This window comes from Rhineura floridana, chromosome 1, assembly GCF_030035675.1.
Source record: "Rhineura floridana isolate rRhiFlo1 chromosome 1, rRhiFlo1.hap2, whole genome shotgun sequence".
Classification (NCBI taxonomy): domain Eukaryota; kingdom Metazoa; phylum Chordata; class Lepidosauria; order Squamata; family Rhineuridae; genus Rhineura; species Rhineura floridana.
The window spans coordinates 34,362,911-34,378,929 of NC_084480.1; the positions used below are offsets into that span (position 1 = coordinate 34,362,911).

General features: G+C 43.8%; 2 protein-coding genes across 3 annotated transcripts in view; both read right to left on the minus strand.

The window, feature by feature from the left end:
• The window catches only part of LOC133380451 (molybdopterin synthase catalytic subunit-like), a 24,901-nt gene extending 23,068 nt beyond the window's left edge, over window positions 1-1,833 (minus strand). Inside the window, exon 1 of one of the 2 annotated variants that reach the window (XM_061617755.1) lies at window positions 1,743-1,833. The gene's annotated coding sequence lies outside the window, so the exon portion shown is untranslated. Of the gene's footprint in view, window positions 1-1,732 lie in introns of both variants that reach the window. The other variant, XM_061617763.1, reaches the window with a different exon arrangement.
• On the minus strand, window positions 1,743-10,992 carry MOCS2 (molybdenum cofactor synthesis 2). Its single transcript, XM_061617776.1, has 4 exons — window positions 10,812-10,992; window positions 9,523-9,644; window positions 6,623-6,769; window positions 1,743-1,889 (listed from the first exon to the last, which is right to left on the minus strand). The coding sequence occupies exons 1-3, from the start codon at window positions 10,821-10,823 to the stop codon at window positions 6,643-6,645; spliced, it is 261 nt and encodes an 86-aa protein (XP_061473760.1). The 5' UTR covers window positions 10,824-10,992; the 3' UTR covers window positions 1,743-1,889; window positions 6,623-6,642.
• Window positions 10,993-16,019: the final 5,027 nt, after the last annotated feature.

The following is a 16,019-nucleotide window of genomic DNA, read 5'->3' on the forward strand; positions in this document are numbered from 1 at the left end:
TTAGCATGTGTTTTTAAATTGCTTTTTTAAAATGTGTTTTTAAATTTGTGTATTTGTTTTTAATGTTTTTAATTGTTGTAAACCGCCCAGAGAGCTTCAGCTATGGAGCAGTATACAAATGCAATAAATAAATAAATAAACACAAAGTCAGTATTTCAATTTCAATCCCACCTAGTCTAGAAAGAAAGAAAGAAAGAATCTTCAGCAACTAAAGTCTCCAATAAAATAAAATCAATTAATTATAATACACTTTACGTTTATGGTCTGTAGACCAAATAAACTGAACTGATTGAAGTAATCATAAAAACAGCTGCCCTCAAAATATCTGTACAATAATTAAAAATAGGTACTATTTTTTTTTAAAATCCTCAAGGAATATGGCCAAACACTCACCAAGTCTTGTAATCTCACCCCAAATGTCTGTTGCTGGATGGTGGTCTGGTAGAGTAATCTAGCAAGATTCACGCAAATCCACTCATGCACCTTACCAATATCATGTGCACAGATTTGCCATTATTCGTACCCCATCATCAATAGGCTTGTTCACGTTATAATGATTTATTTATTTATTTATTTTGCATCCCGCCCTTCCTCCCAGCAGGAGCTCAGGGCATCAAACAAAGCACCAAAAAACTTTAAAACATCCTAAAAACAGATCTTAAAATACATCAAAACAAATGAATGCAGGAACAAGCTGCCTCTACACCTGTACAAATGTTTGTGTGGAAAAGTTATTGTTGGTTTGTATAGCAAATGCTCACTGGTACAGTCCTGCCCAAACTGCCTGAAGTCAGACTCAAATGCAGAGGTGCGCTTTTATTTTATAAGTGTAATAAAAAGTTCCATCTCAGAGTGCTTCATGAATAAGCTTACAGGTTACACAGGAATCAACATCTCTATGGTACTTAACCAAGCATGACTAGACTGGGCTAAAGATGATATTGCAGCAGTTAGTCACACCCCCTGCATAGTCTTAAGTAAGTATGGGAGGGCACCCCACTTGCATGAGCTCGGTGTCACTGAGGAGAGAGTGGGCACAAATGATTGCTCCCCCTAAGAGAGATGGCAAAAACCCTTTGAGATTGCCTCCGCCGCCTCCTGCATGTGCATGGTGAGGGAGGCTTTCCCACTTCGCCAAGGTCCTACCCCTCCAGAAGTGGGCTTTGAGTCAGCAGCGGCAACAGTGGCAGCACGAGCGGGGAAGGGGATGGAACTACCTCAGCAAGGTCCTCCTCCCAAGGAGGAGCAGAGCTGCACAATGACAATGAAGGCATGGGTGAGGAAGAGGGGCTTGGAGATGGTGGTGAGGCAGCTTCCTGAACAGGAAGTGCTGGCTCAGAGGCAGCGGGGTCTATAAGGGCTGAACTGTCACTGTCCATGGCATTGGAGTCTGCAAGCTTCAGCACGCCTGAAGGCTCGCCTCCTGCACCTTCCTCCAAATCCCAGCCTACCTCCTCCTCATCACTCCAATCACTCTATGCCTTTTCCAGGGGACTCATGATAGGTACAGAGTAATGTCATCTCTCTTTTTTTGCTGCCCATGGCAACCAACCATTTTGTGCTGGTACCTAAGACACTTTTTCAAGATGCAAGTACCAACACCTCTTCTTTTTTTTTTTTTTTTACCAAAAAAGCACTGTATATACAGCTCAACTGTTACGTGCATAGGTACACCAACTGTACACCCTGTGTACACCCTTAATATAAGTGTGAACACTCTTAATATAATTACCAGCACATACTTGGGAACGTCTTCCCAGAGCTATCCTCCACTAATCGGGGGGATGATGGCAACCTCGTCTCCCGGATGCAGGATCACTAGCTGATCCCCAAGAAGCACGTATTCCTGGCGGATGGCAAAGATGACTTGATCTTGTATAGCAGCAAGCCTGAAGGAACAGCATCAGGACAGAAATTACTATTTCCAAGCATACTATGGGCCTGAGGCTAATCAACTAAAGACAGCTAAAGCTGAATAAGATACCCCCAAAGTAAAGGTGTAAAATCAGTTTCCTGAAACAAGGTGTCAGCAGAAGCAGCTCACCAAGTGGGGTGGAGCCACCATGCAACTTTGCAACACATGGATAGCTGTTGCTTACCAGGATGGAGAGGGGCTAGGCAGTGGGGAGGTTGGCGCAATGCAAATGCACCGGCAGGAGCATCAAATTGATTCCACTAGCTGGCAACCCCTCCCTGCACCAACCTGCCTGCCTTGACCCTCCCGGTAAATAACAGTACAACCACCTGGCAAGAAGTTAGCATAGCAGCCCCAACCCACCAGGCAAGCTACTTCCAGTTGACAGGCTTTCAACAATCCCACACTTAGACTTAGGAGACCCAGATTCGGCTATAACTTTTACTAGGTGATCTGGGCCAATCACACACTTTCTTAGCTGAATGTACCACACACGGTTGTTGTTAGGATGGAAATGGACTGCCTTCAAGTCGATCCCAACTTATGGCAACCCTATGAATAGGGATTTCATGGTAAGCAGTATTCAGAGGGGGTTTACCATTGCCTCCCTCTGGGGCTAGTCCTCCCCAGCTGGCTAGGGCCTGCTCAGTTTGCCACAGCTGCACAAGCCAGCCCCTGCCTTGTCTGCAACTGCCAGCTGGGGGGCAACTGGGTTCCTTGGGACTATGCAGCTTGCCCACGGCTGCACAGGTGGCAGGGAACGTAACTCGAGCCACTCACTGTGGGGGTGATCTTTAGCTGGCCCTTGGCACCCAGGAAACACGAGTGGGGATTAGACTCCAGACTCCCAGCCTCCCCACTGTATAAACGTTAAACAAATAAGAGCAAATGATGTTCCCCTGAAACATTGAGGGCCATCTTAAGCTTCATGGATAATGGACAATTTGGATAACCCGAATATATATATAATCATGTATAATTTGGAGACCCGCAAGCTTCCAATACTTATTGAAAAAGGTGGAAAGTCGCCCCATTCCATTCTACTACCTGTCCCTTTCTAACAAATCACCAGATTTTTTTTTTAGAGTAATAGTTTGAGAGCCCAGATGGAAAGAGTGTCAGACTAGGACCCGGAGACCAGAGTTCAAATCCCCACTCAGACATGAAGCTTCAGTAAGTGACCTGGGCCAATCACAGTCTCTCAACCTGACCTGCCTCAAAGGTTGTTGTGAAGATAACATGGCAGGGGGCACGTATATCACCTTGAGCTCCTTGGAGGAAAGGAACATAGGAAGCAAGAACACTCTCCCCTCCTGAGGCTTCCAGCAACTGGTTTTCAGAAGCATGCTGCCTCTGACTAGGGTGGCAGAGCACAGCCATCATGGCTAGTAGCCATTGATAGCCCTGTCCTCCATGAATTTGTCTAATCTACTTTTAAAGCCGTCCAAGCTGGTGGCCATTACTGCATCTTGTGGGAGCAAATTCCATAGTTTAACTATACGCTGAGTAAAGAAGTACTTCCTTTTGTCTGTCCTGAATCTTCCAACATTCAGCTTCTTTGAATGTCCACGAGTTCTAGTATTATGAGAGAGGGAGAAGAACTTTTCTCTATCCACTTTCTCAGTGCCATGCATAACTTTATACACTTCTATCATGTCTCCTCTGACCCACCTTTTCTCTAAACTAAAAAGCCCCAAATGCTGCAACCTTTCCTCGTAAGGGAGTCGCTCCAGCCCCTTGATCATTCTGGTTGCCCTCTTCTGAACCTTTTCCAACTCTATAATATCCTTTTTGAGATGAGGCGACCAGAACTGTACACAGTATTCCAAATGCAGCTGCACCATAGACTTATACAACGGCATTATGATATCGGCTGTTTTATTTTCAATACCTTTCCTAATTATCCCTAGCATGGAATTTGCCTTTTGCACAGCTGCCACACACTGGGTCGACATTTTCATCGTGCTGGCCACTACAACCCCGAGGTCTCACTCCTGGTCGGTCACCGCCAGTTCAGACCCCATGAGCGTATATGTGAAATTCAGATTTTTTGCTCCAATATGCATAATTTTACACTTGTTTATATTGAATTGCATTTGCCATTTTTCCGCCCATTCACTCAGTTTGGAGAGGTCTTTTTGGAGCTCTTCGCAATCCCTTTTTGTTTTAACAACCCTGAACAATTTAGTGTCGTCAGCAAACTTGGCCACTTCACTGCTCACTCCTAATTCTAGGTCATTAATGAACAAGTTGAAAAGTACAGGTCCCAATACCGATCCTTGAGGGACTCCACTTTCTACAGCCCTCCATTGGGAGAACTGTCCGTTTATTCCTACTCTCTGCTTTCTGCTTCTTAACCAATTCCTTATCCACAAGAGGACCTCTCCTCTTATTCCATGACTGCTAAGCTTCCTCAGAAGTCTTTGGTGAGGTACCTTGTCAAACGCTTTTTGAAAGTCTAAGTACACTATATCCACTGGATCACCTCTATCTATATGCTTGTTGACACTCTCAAAGAATTCTAATAGGTTACTGAGACAGGACTTTCCCTTGCAGAAGCCATGCTGGCTCTGCTTCAGCAAGGCTTGTTCTTCTATGTGCTCAGTTAATCTAGCTTTAATAATACTTTCTACCAGTTTTCCAGGGACAGAAGTTAAGCTAACTGGCCTGTAATTTCCGGGATCCCCTCTGGATATACTTAGTCCAATATACTTAGTCCAAGAATACAGTGATGGATGCCCTATATGCACTATACATTTAAATCAGTATCATACCACTTTAAGCAGTCATGGCTTTCCCCCAAAGAATCATGGGAACTGTAGTTTGTTAATGGTGCTGAGAGGTGTTAGGAGACCCCTGTTTCTAAAATCATGGCAGTGCCAAGACTGCTCTCTCCAAGTACAGTCAATACTTAAACTATTTTCTTTTTGGCACCAGGTCAAGACTTTCCTCTTCTCCCAGGCATTTTAGCATGTGTTTTTAAATTGCTTTTTTAAAATGTGTTTTTAAATTTGTGTATTTGTTTTTAATGTTTTTAATTGTTGTAAACCGCCCAGAGAGCTTCAGCTATGGAGCAGTATACAAATGCAATAAATAAATAAATAAACACAAAGTCAGTATTTCAATTTCAATCCCACCTAGTCTAGAAAGAAAGAAAGAAAGAATCTTCAGCAACTAAAGTCTCCAATAAAATAAAATCAATTAATTATAATACACTTTACGTTTATGGTCTGTAGACCAAATAAACTGAACTGATTGAAGTAATCATAAAAACAGCTGCCCTCAAAATATCTGTACAATAATTAAAAATAGGTACTATTTTTTTTTAAAATCCTCAAGGAATATGGCCAAACACTCACCAAGTCTTGTAATCTCACCCCAAATGTCTGTTGCTGGATGGTGGTCTGGTAGAGTAATCTAGCAAGATTCACGCAAATCCACTCATGCACCTTACCAATATCATGTGCACAGATTTGCCATTATTCGTACCCCATCATCAATAGGCTTGTTCACGTTATAATGATTTATTTATTTATTTATTTTGCATCCCGCCCTTCCTCCCAGCAGGAGCTCAGGGCATCAAACAAAGCACCAAAAAACTTTAAAACATCCTAAAAACAGATCTTAAAATACATCAAAACAAATGAATGCAGGAACAAGCTGCCTCTACACCTGTACAAATGTTTGTGTGGAAAAGTTATTGTTGGTTTGTATAGCAAATGCTCACTGGTACAGTCCTGCCCAAACTGCCTGAAGTCAGACTCAAATGCAGAGGTGCGCTTTTATTTTATAAGTGTAATAAAAAGTTCCATCTCAGAGTGCTTCATGAATAAGCTTACAGGTTACACAGGAATCAACATCTCTATGGTACTTAACCAAGCATGACTAGACTGGGCTAAAGATGATATTGCAGCAGTTAGTCACACCCCCTGCATAGTCTTAAGTAAGTATGGGAGGGCACCCCACTTGCATGAGCTCGGTGTCACTGAGGAGAGAGTGGGCACAAATGATTGCTCCCCCTAAGAGAGATGGCAAAAACCCTTTGAGATTGCCTCCGCCGCCTCCTGCATGTGCATGGTGAGGGAGGCTTTCCCACTTCGCCAAGGTCCTACCCCTCCAGAAGTGGGCTTTGAGTCAGCAGCGGCAACAGTGGCAGCACGAGCGGGGAAGGGGATGGAACTACCTCAGCAAGGTCCTCCTCCCAAGGAGGAGCAGAGCTGCACAATGACAATGAAGGCATGGGTGAGGAAGAGGGGCTTGGAGATGGTGGTGAGGCAGCTTCCTGAACAGGAAGTGCTGGCTCAGAGGCAGCGGGGTCTATAAGGGCTGAACTGTCACTGTCCATGGCATTGGAGTCTGCAAGCTTCAGCACGCCTGAAGGCTCGCCTCCTGCACCTTCCTCCAAATCCCAGCCTACCTCCTCCTCATCACTCCAATCACTCTATGCCTTTTCCAGGGGACTCATGATAGGTACAGAGTAATGTCATCTCTCTTTTTTTGCTGCCCATGGCAACCAACCATTTTGTGCTGGTACCTAAGACACTTTTTCAAGATGCAAGTACCAACACCTCTTCTTTTTTTTTTTTTTTACCAAAAAAGCACTGTATATACAGCTCAACTGTTACGTGCATAGGTACACCAACTGTACACCCTGTGTACACCCTTAATATAAGTGTGAACACTCTTAATATAATTACCAGCACATACTTGGGAACGTCTTCCCAGAGCTATCCTCCACTAATCGGGGGGATGATGGCAACCTCGTCTCCCGGATGCAGGATCACTAGCTGATCCCCAAGAAGCACGTATTCCTGGCGGATGGCAAAGATGACTTGATCTTGTATAGCAGCAAGCCTGAAGGAACAGCATCAGGACAGAAATTACTATTTCCAAGCATACTATGGGCCTGAGGCTAATCAACTAAAGACAGCTAAAGCTGAATAAGATACCCCCAAAGTAAAGGTGTAAAATCAGTTTCCTGAAACAAGGTGTCAGCAGAAGCGGCTCACCAAGTGGGGTGGAGCCACCATGCAACTTTGCAACACATGGATAGCTGTTGCTTACCAGGATGGAGAGGGGCTAGGCAGTGGGGAGGTTTACCATTGCCTCCCTCTGGGGCTAGTCCTCCCCAGCTGGCTAGGGCCTGCTCAGTTTGCCACAGCTGCACAAGCCAGCCCCTGCCTTGTCTGCAACTGCCAGCTGGGGGGCAACTGGGTTCCTTGGGACTATGCAGCTTGCCCACGGCTGCACAGGTGGCAGGGAACGTAACTCGAGCCACTCACTGTGGGGGTGATCTTTAGCTGGCCCTTGACACCCAGGAAACACGAGTGGGGATTAGACTCCAGACTCCCAGCCTCCCCACTGTATAAACGTTAAACAAATAAGAGCAAATGATGTTCCCCTGAAACATTGAGGGCCATCTTAAGCTTCATGGATAATGGACAATTTGGATAACCCGAATATATATATAATCATGTATAATTTGGAGACCCGCAAGCTTCCAATACTTATTGAAAAAGGTGGAAAGTCGCCCCATTCCATTCTACTACCTGTCCCTTTCTAACAAATCACCAGATTTTTTTTTTAGAGTAATAGTTTGAGAGCCCAGATGGAAAGAGTGTCAGACTAGGACCCGGAGACCAGAGTTCAAATCCCCACTCAGACATGAAGCTTCAGTAAGTGACCTGGGCCAATCACAGTCTCTCAACCTGACCTGCCTCAAAGGTTGTTGTGAAGATAACATGGCAGGGGGCACGTATATCACCTTGAGCTCCTTGGAGGAAAGGAACATAGGAAGCTGCCTTATACTAAGTCTGACCATTGGTCCACCTAGCTCATTATCGTCAACTAGAGATGTAAAATTTCTGGAAATTTTGAAGCCATGGGGAAAACAGGGTTTTTCAAAAAAAATTGTAAAAATGCAATATTAGCACTTTCTACAGATTGAAAGTCACTTTGTTACTTCAGGAATATCAAATGTAATTATGTACAAGTTGGTTTGGCATGAAATTATCACATTTGGTATATTAAAAGTACATTTTATTCAAACAATTATTACAAATTGAATTTACTTTTTAAAATGTTTACTTTTTTTGTAACACACGGACCTACAAGATCCTGGACTGTAAGGAACACCTGAACTGTAAGGAACCTTTCGTTTTGCCAGTTTATGAGGAGCAGGCAAAAAACAATTTAAAAAACAAAGGAAACCATCAACATTAATAACAAAGAAAATTATTTATGTCTCCACTAGTCCTCCACAGTGTCAAGCGGACATAAAGCAGCCATTCCCCTAAAAAGAACTGAGAAAAGGGGAGGGCGAGATTCAATGAAACATTGTATTCATCATGCTAAAATAAAACATTCCATAATACATTTTGTCTTCATTTTTTTCAATTTGTTAGGAAAAACAAAGCAAAAAAAAGTTCAGAAGGTTTTTTCCCGAATTTTTCCATTTTTTTTCTGGAACTTCACATCTCTATTGTCAACACTGACTGGCAGTCTCTCCAGGGTTTCAGGCAGGGTTCTCTGCCAGCCCTCCCTGGAGATGCTATTGGGAGTTGAACCTGGGACAATCTGCATGCAAGGCAGATGTTCTGCCACTGAGCTACGGCCCTTCTCCAAAAGGTGAGATACAAGTGCAGTCATAGTTTATCACCTTCACAGTCACTGTGCTAAAACTCCCTGGAGACATCACTGTCTCAGTCCAACTACCGCAAAGCAGGGCAATTGTGAAAACAAATTAAGGGTTAGGCTTGGGGCTGAGCTTTCTCCCGACTCCTGAAGATCCCAGCATCTGGCATAAGGAACAGATTTAATACCCTCACAACTTGAGCAAGACTACAGCTGGTTTGCTTCGTCTTGGGAGACTTAAATTGGACCCAACAGAACCAAGGCAACTCATATGTGGTCAGCCTGCTTGAAATCAGAATAGTTCAATTGACCCAGAATCTTGGTAATGCTAGAATCTGACACTATGGCTGCAACCGTAACTCCCCTTACCAGGGAGTAAACCATATTGAATTCAATGGGACTTAGACTTCTGAGTGGACATAGTTAGAATTGTGCAGCAAAACATGACATATAGGATTGTATTCAGCCTAGCACTAAGTCCCTTGTTCCATCAGTGCAAGGATTTCTCCTTGTGTAAGAAAGGAGACCCCAAAGTCTGTTATGAGGTTCCCCCAACTCTCAGGAGCAGATATGGGGATAGTGTGGGGCATGCACCAGGAGAGGAGAGGGCGGGAACATTCCATTGCACAGAATAACTGAGTTTGAATACTGCCCTAAGACTGTAATTCCAGGCACATGTACCTGAGAATAAGCCCCACTGAACTCAACAGTGTTCACTTCTCAGTAAATAAGCATAGGATCGTATTGTAAGACTGGGGGGGGGGGAGAAATCAGAAAACACCCATCCTACACACACACACTGAAAGGACTCATAAAGGGAACTGCATGTGCTAGCCCCACCCCAACAGTGCACAACTCCATCACACCCCCTGCTGTCCACACTTTGGATCCTGTCAAAGTGCAGGAGGGGCTGTCTCAAACCCCCACCCCCGCAGTGCAAAGGAAGGATGTTTTACCAACAGAAGTCACCATACCTTGAATGCCTCTTCACAATTTCTTCCCACAGCTGCAGTGACGTTATCTGTTGTGGCACAGAAAGAGTCTCAGTGCGGACACCGGCTAATTCGGCACTTCTTGCAAAGTACAACACTACCACCTGTTTTTAAAATGCAAATCAGACTGATAATAACATGTATAGCATACGCCTACATAAGCTACTCTGAGCTCTTCAGAGCAGAAGAAGAGCAGAGTTATACGAGTGCAATAAATCAGTCCTTTTCTTAGATGTTCATGACACACATTACCTCATAAATTCATACAGCAGCCCCGTAAGGTAGACTAGCTTTGCTATTCCCATACTGGCTGAACAGCATGATAAAATTGCTTTGAATGATTATGATATAAGAACACAAGAAGAGCCCGCCTGATCAGGCCAGTAGCCCTTCTAGTACAAGATCCTGTTCTCACAGTAGCCAACCATACGCCCATGGAAAGCCTGCAAGCAGGATGTGAGTGCAAGAGCACTCTCCCCTCCTGCAGTTTCCAGCAACTGTTATTCAGAAGCATACAGCCTCTGACTATGGAGGCAGAGCGTAGTCATCATGGCTAGTAGCTACTGATAGCCTTATCCTCCATGAGTTTGTCTAATCCTCTTTTAAAGCCATCCAAGTTGTTGGCCATCAGTGCCTCTTGTGGGAGTGAATTCCACAGTTCAACTATGAGCTGCATGAAGAAGTGCTTTCTTTTGTCTGTCCTGAATCTACCAACAAGTGATTGAGGCAGTGGCTCACCTAAGGCTGCATAGTGAGGTACAGTGCAACATTATATACAGTGTCTTGCAAAAGTAAGCAGACCTCTTTCCAATGCTCTCATATTCCTGAATTACAAATCATTATTATTTATTTATTTGTTTATTTATACCCCACCTTTCGGACAAAGGCCCTCAAGGCAGCTTACAAAAACACAACTATATAAATAGAATACAAAATACATCAATAAAACAATACAATCTACAAAATACAATTTACAAAAGTTAAATAACTGCTCTTAGGCTAACAATGTAAAATGCATGACACATGAGGGTAGGGACAGGGAAGAACAAAGAAAAAAGCACACTCAGGCACCAGTTCTCAAATTACAGTTCTTATCATGACCAGCTGTATGATAGTATATGAAACTTGTACCGGGGTACACAGTAACATGAGAACACCCCCACTGTGACCGCAGAACGAAAGAGCTGCGCAATTCGCCTTCCTGCGACCCCCGTGACTGCAAGTCAGCTCGACCGGGGTTGGGGCGGGGGAGGAGAGTTAGTTTCGCATACCTCGCAGCTCATGGACGCACCGTCCTGAGCAGACACCTGCCCTGATCGCCCCTTCTCGCTTTGTGGCTTTTTTTGCGCCTGCGTCAGCTACAGGAGCTTCGTCGTAGCAGCGGCGGAGGAAACGAAGCCGAGCCAGCCCCTTTGCACCGCCTCCAAGCGACTCCACCTCCCGTGGCAAGTTGGCTTCTGGGAGCGGAGCAGCCGTTGGAAGGAGGGAAAATACACTGAGTTTTTAATGATGATGTACTGCTGTTGCAGACTGCTTTGAGCGCATATGCATTTGTGGAACATGCAACATATGAACAAAGTGACTAAAATTGACCAAAGAACTCGGGACCATTTACCTGAAAGAATAGCTCCTCAGGTGAGACCTGTGGATCACTACAGTCTTCAGAAGATGCCCTGTTGGCAATGGCACAACCTGTGGCGTTACATCTTCTGGTAGCGTGAGGAAGAGCGTTTTCCCCCCAGATGGTGTTTATTTTACTGAACAAATTCCCCACAGCAATATAGAAGGCACCAGCAGTCATCAGTTTCTGCTGTTCTTTAAAGCAATACCTTTTCTCTCAGGCGTCACTTTCCCATTGATACCGGTTTTCAACTGTCTTTTGTAATAATGTTTTATTGAACTGACGTTTTATTCTGATGGTATTGACTTGTTGTAGACCACTTTGAGGTGGTTGTTGTTTTTAAAAAGTGTAGAAATGCTTGGAAATGAATGAGTGAATGAATAAGAAATCCTTTAAGGTGCTTTTTAAAAAGGTTATTCATATTTATTGAGGATAGGTCTATAAATGGGTATAAGCAAGCAGTGGTGGCCAAATAGAACCTCCATGTTGAGAGGCAGTATATCTGAATACCTGATGCTGGGGACAAACAAATGGACACAAGCCTGATTTTTGAGTGCTCAGGCATTAACATAATGCCTGGGTGAGCAGGAAAAGCTAGGATCCATGAACAAAATACACACTTGCAATCCTTGGGTTAAGCTGTGCAAAGAGGCTAATTTAGCCAAACCTGTCTCAAAGAGCCGGCTGGATCTAGTCCAGCATCCTGTTCTCACAGTGGCCAACCAGCTGCCCATGGGAAACCTGCAGGTAGGACTGAGTGCAAAGAGCCCTCCGTCCTCCTGAGGTTTCCAGCAACCCATATTTGGAAGCATACTGCCTCCGCCTATGGAGGCACAGCATAGCCATTGTGGCTAGTAGTCATTGACAGCCATGAATTTGTCTAATCCTCTTTTAAATCCATCCAAGTTGCTGGCTCACTGCCTCCTGTGGGAGCAAATTCCATAGTTTAACTATGGGCTGTGTGAAAAAGTACCTGCTTCTATCTGTCCTGAATTTTCCAGCATTCAGATTCATTGGATGTCCCGAGTTCTAGTATTATGAGAGAGAGAGAAAACCTTTCCTCTGTCCACTTTCTTCATGCCATGCATAATTTTATACAGTTCTACCACATCACCTCTTACTCTCCTTTTGTCTAAACTAAAAAGCCCCAAATGTTGCAACCTTTTCTCATGGGGGAGTTGCTCCATCCCTTTGATAATTCTGGTTGCCTTCTTTCAGTGTGGTGTAGAGGTTAAGGTATTGGACTATGACCTGGGAGACCAGAGTTCGAATCCCCACATAGCCATGAAGCTCACTGGGTGACCTTGGGCCAGTCACTGTCTCTCAGCCTCAGAGGAAGGCAATGGTAAACCACCTCTGAATACCGCTTACCATGAAAACCCTATTCACAGGGTCACCATAAGTTAGAATCGACCTGACGGCAGTCCATTTCCATTTAGAGAGCCAGTGTGGTGTAGTGGTTAAGGTGGTGGATTACGACCTGGGAGACTAGGGTTCAAATCCCTACACAGCCATGAAGCTCACTGGGTGACCTTGGGCCAGTCACTACCTCTCAGCCTCATGAAAACTGGTCATTGCAAGAAACAGAATGCTGGGCTATTAGAACGTTGGGCTGCAATCCAGCAAAGCAATCCTTACATTTGTGTGTGAGGGAAGTGCACAAGCATATATACATTTATATCCCATCTTTCCTCTAAAGAGACAAAGGTGGCATACATAGTTATCCCAGTCCCCGTTTTATCCTCAAAACAGCAGTGTGAGGTAGGTTAGGCTGAGAAACCCTGGTCTCCCAGGTCTGTCTGTCTGTCTTTAATTAATTAATTAATATTCTGCCCTTCCAGCAGGAGCCCAGGGTGGCAAACAAAAGCAGTAAAAACACTTTAAAACATCATAAAAACAGACCTTAAAATACATTAAAACAAAACAACTTTAAAAGCATTCTTTAAAAAAGCTTTTAAAACATCTTAAATAAAAAGGGTTAAAAGAAACATATTGTTTAATCCAACACTAACTACTAGACCACACTGGTGCCCACACATATACATGCTTTGTTGGGTTGATTCAAAAAACAAGCTTTGAAGGGGTATATGTTTGTAAGTTTAGCTGAAGTTTTCAAACTCCATTAGGATTTTGTTTTCATTTGCAAGCTCTTCAAGAAACAAGAAGAATGCAATATGCAGACATAATGCAGATATTGATTTTGTTACTCTTCCTCCCACTTGTTCCCTGCTGTAATTTTATTCATGTGCTACATGTTTTATTGCTTGTTTCATTGCTATGAATGACAGAAGTGAAAACAGGTGGGTGAAGGTGAAAGGGGATGGTGATGGGGAGGGAGGAGAATAAGCCCATTTTATTGCCTAATGCCCTGTCTAGATCATTAAAATAGTGTGTGTTGCTACCAGAATATAGTCCCTTCTTTTCCTTTATATGTTTGCCCCTTTGCCCTGGTTCTGCCAGTTCCCATTGCTTTAACAATGAAGGTACTATAGAGCTTATTTATCCATTTTGACATTTACTGTAAGACTGATTTCTTGCTAAAACTCTAGCTACGACGCACATTTTATGCACTGTCCACTGTGACTTGTTTATATAGAGGTCTGCAATAAAGCGATTTTTCTTTAAAGAAAGGACTGAGTGCATCAAAGTGTTCAGAAAAGAGAGAGAAAAATGCTGCCTTTTTCAAAGCATGGATTAATGGTATCTGGCAATATTTGCTGTGAAAGGAAGTTTCCTATCCCATTTCTTGCAAATGCTGTCCAGCTTTCGTAATATCTTCTGTATTTGCTGACTAGGAAACTAGATTTTGCTGAATAATTTTACATGTGCACCGAAACCATATATATATATGAAAATGTTGGTTTCCTATGCCTTTCCCTTTGTCACATTTTACCTTCCAGTCTAGCGCCTTTGTATTTTCTAGGGACGTGTGCCCACTGGAAGGGTCAGTGTGATCAAGGGACAATAGTGGCAACTGCTGAGACTCCATTTAGTCATTATCTCGAGCATTGCAGTTTCCCATATCTCACATGGCTCTCTCCCAAGTAATTTCTGATAGCATCTTTAACTTTGGATTGCACAGTCATTATGTACTAAGGTAGCAACCACACAATGACAAATAATATGCAAACAGCACTGAGCCTATGTGTACAGAAGAAGAGACAAATTATATCAAGAATCCCTGCCAGAAGCAGCACTACAGGGGAGATTCACATGAACCCCTTCACACACTGAAAGAGCATGTAGAGCAGATTTAGGGAATCTTTGGCCCTCCAGATGCTTCTAAACTGCAATTCCCATCAACCCCAGCAAGCATAGCCAATAGCCAGGGCTGATGGGAGTTGTAGTTTAGCAACATCTGGAGGGCCACAAGTTCCCTGCACCTGAAGTAGAAGTAGTCACAGGTCCATATGGACTAGCCCCACCATTGCCACCACACACTGCCACCATGCTCCCCTGGTGTCTGCGTGTTCAACACATGCCATAGCTTGCATGTACAAGGTCCCGTGTTCAATCCTGGGCATCTCCAGCTAGTCTCCTGCTTGAAACCCTAGGGAGTTGCTGCCAGTCAATGTAGACAATACTTAGCAAGGTGGACAAATGGTCTGACTTGATATAAGGCAGTTTCCTATGTTCCTGTGCTTCTATCCTCCATGTTAGAAGGACAGGTAGAGCTCCTACATGCAAGGAGGGACCCTGGCTGGGTATCTGTATGCGAACAGAATGCCTTTCCGTTTTCGTTGAATGTGCAGACATTAGGAGAACATAATGGCGAGGGGCACAGCTAGCCCATGTGGCGGTAAAGGGCAGGGCTAGACCATGCAGTCCCATAACCCCATCTTTCAATGCCTAAGAGGCTCATATGGACCCTCCCCCCCCCAAAAAAAATCTATTGGACTCTTACTAGTATATAAGTAGAGATCTACTGGATCAACCCAAAGATGCTTCTACTAGTCCAGAATCCTGTTTCCCTCAGTGGCTAACTGGATGACTCCTGGAAGCAAGAGGTCAAGCAAGGCACGAAGGCAAATAGCCTTCATCTGCTTTGCCATCCCCTCCCCACACAACTGATATTTGAAGATGGATGTTCCACTTACCCATCAGACTAATGCCTGCTGCTAGAGCTATCCTCCACACTATTTGTCAAATTCCCTTGTAAAGCCCACTGCCCATCACCATATCCACTATTGATGCACTGCTGACAAGGCCCAAGGAGGACTAGGAGGTCAATGTTTCTGTGCCTTACAAGCTCATCATCAACTGTCACCTTATTTTATTTATTTCACACTTTTTATACGCCGCTTGATTGTTATAAAACCTCTAAATGTTTTTTTAATCGAAAGCATTGAAATTATCGACAGAAGACATTTAAAAGCAATTATTTAAAAACATTTTTAAAAGATGACTAAAATCAACAATAAGCAAAAAGATATTGAAACACATTTCAACATATTACATGTCTGGATAGGATAGGATAGCCTAAACAAAAATGTGTAATGGGCTCAGCCCATATAGGCTTAAAATATGTTTATTATTGCTGTAATAGCTTATATAGTCTGCTGAAATCAATAGTATGTATATTGCAAAAGAGCAAAAAAGTGGCAGGAGCGCAGATTGCAGGACAGGATCTTCTGAGCTGCCTGGCATCTCCCTGCTATCCCCCCGCTTCACCTACCTTTCTCTGCTGTTTTTTGCGGCTGCATGCACTGCGCGCACAGGGTTGTCATCAATCAAGATGGTGGCCAAGGTTTCCCTAAGGGGCTGAAGCCTCTGCCACCATCTTGGTTGATGGCACAAATGCGCATGCATTGCTGCCATCAACCAAGATGGCAGCAGAGGCTTCAGCCCCTTACGGAAA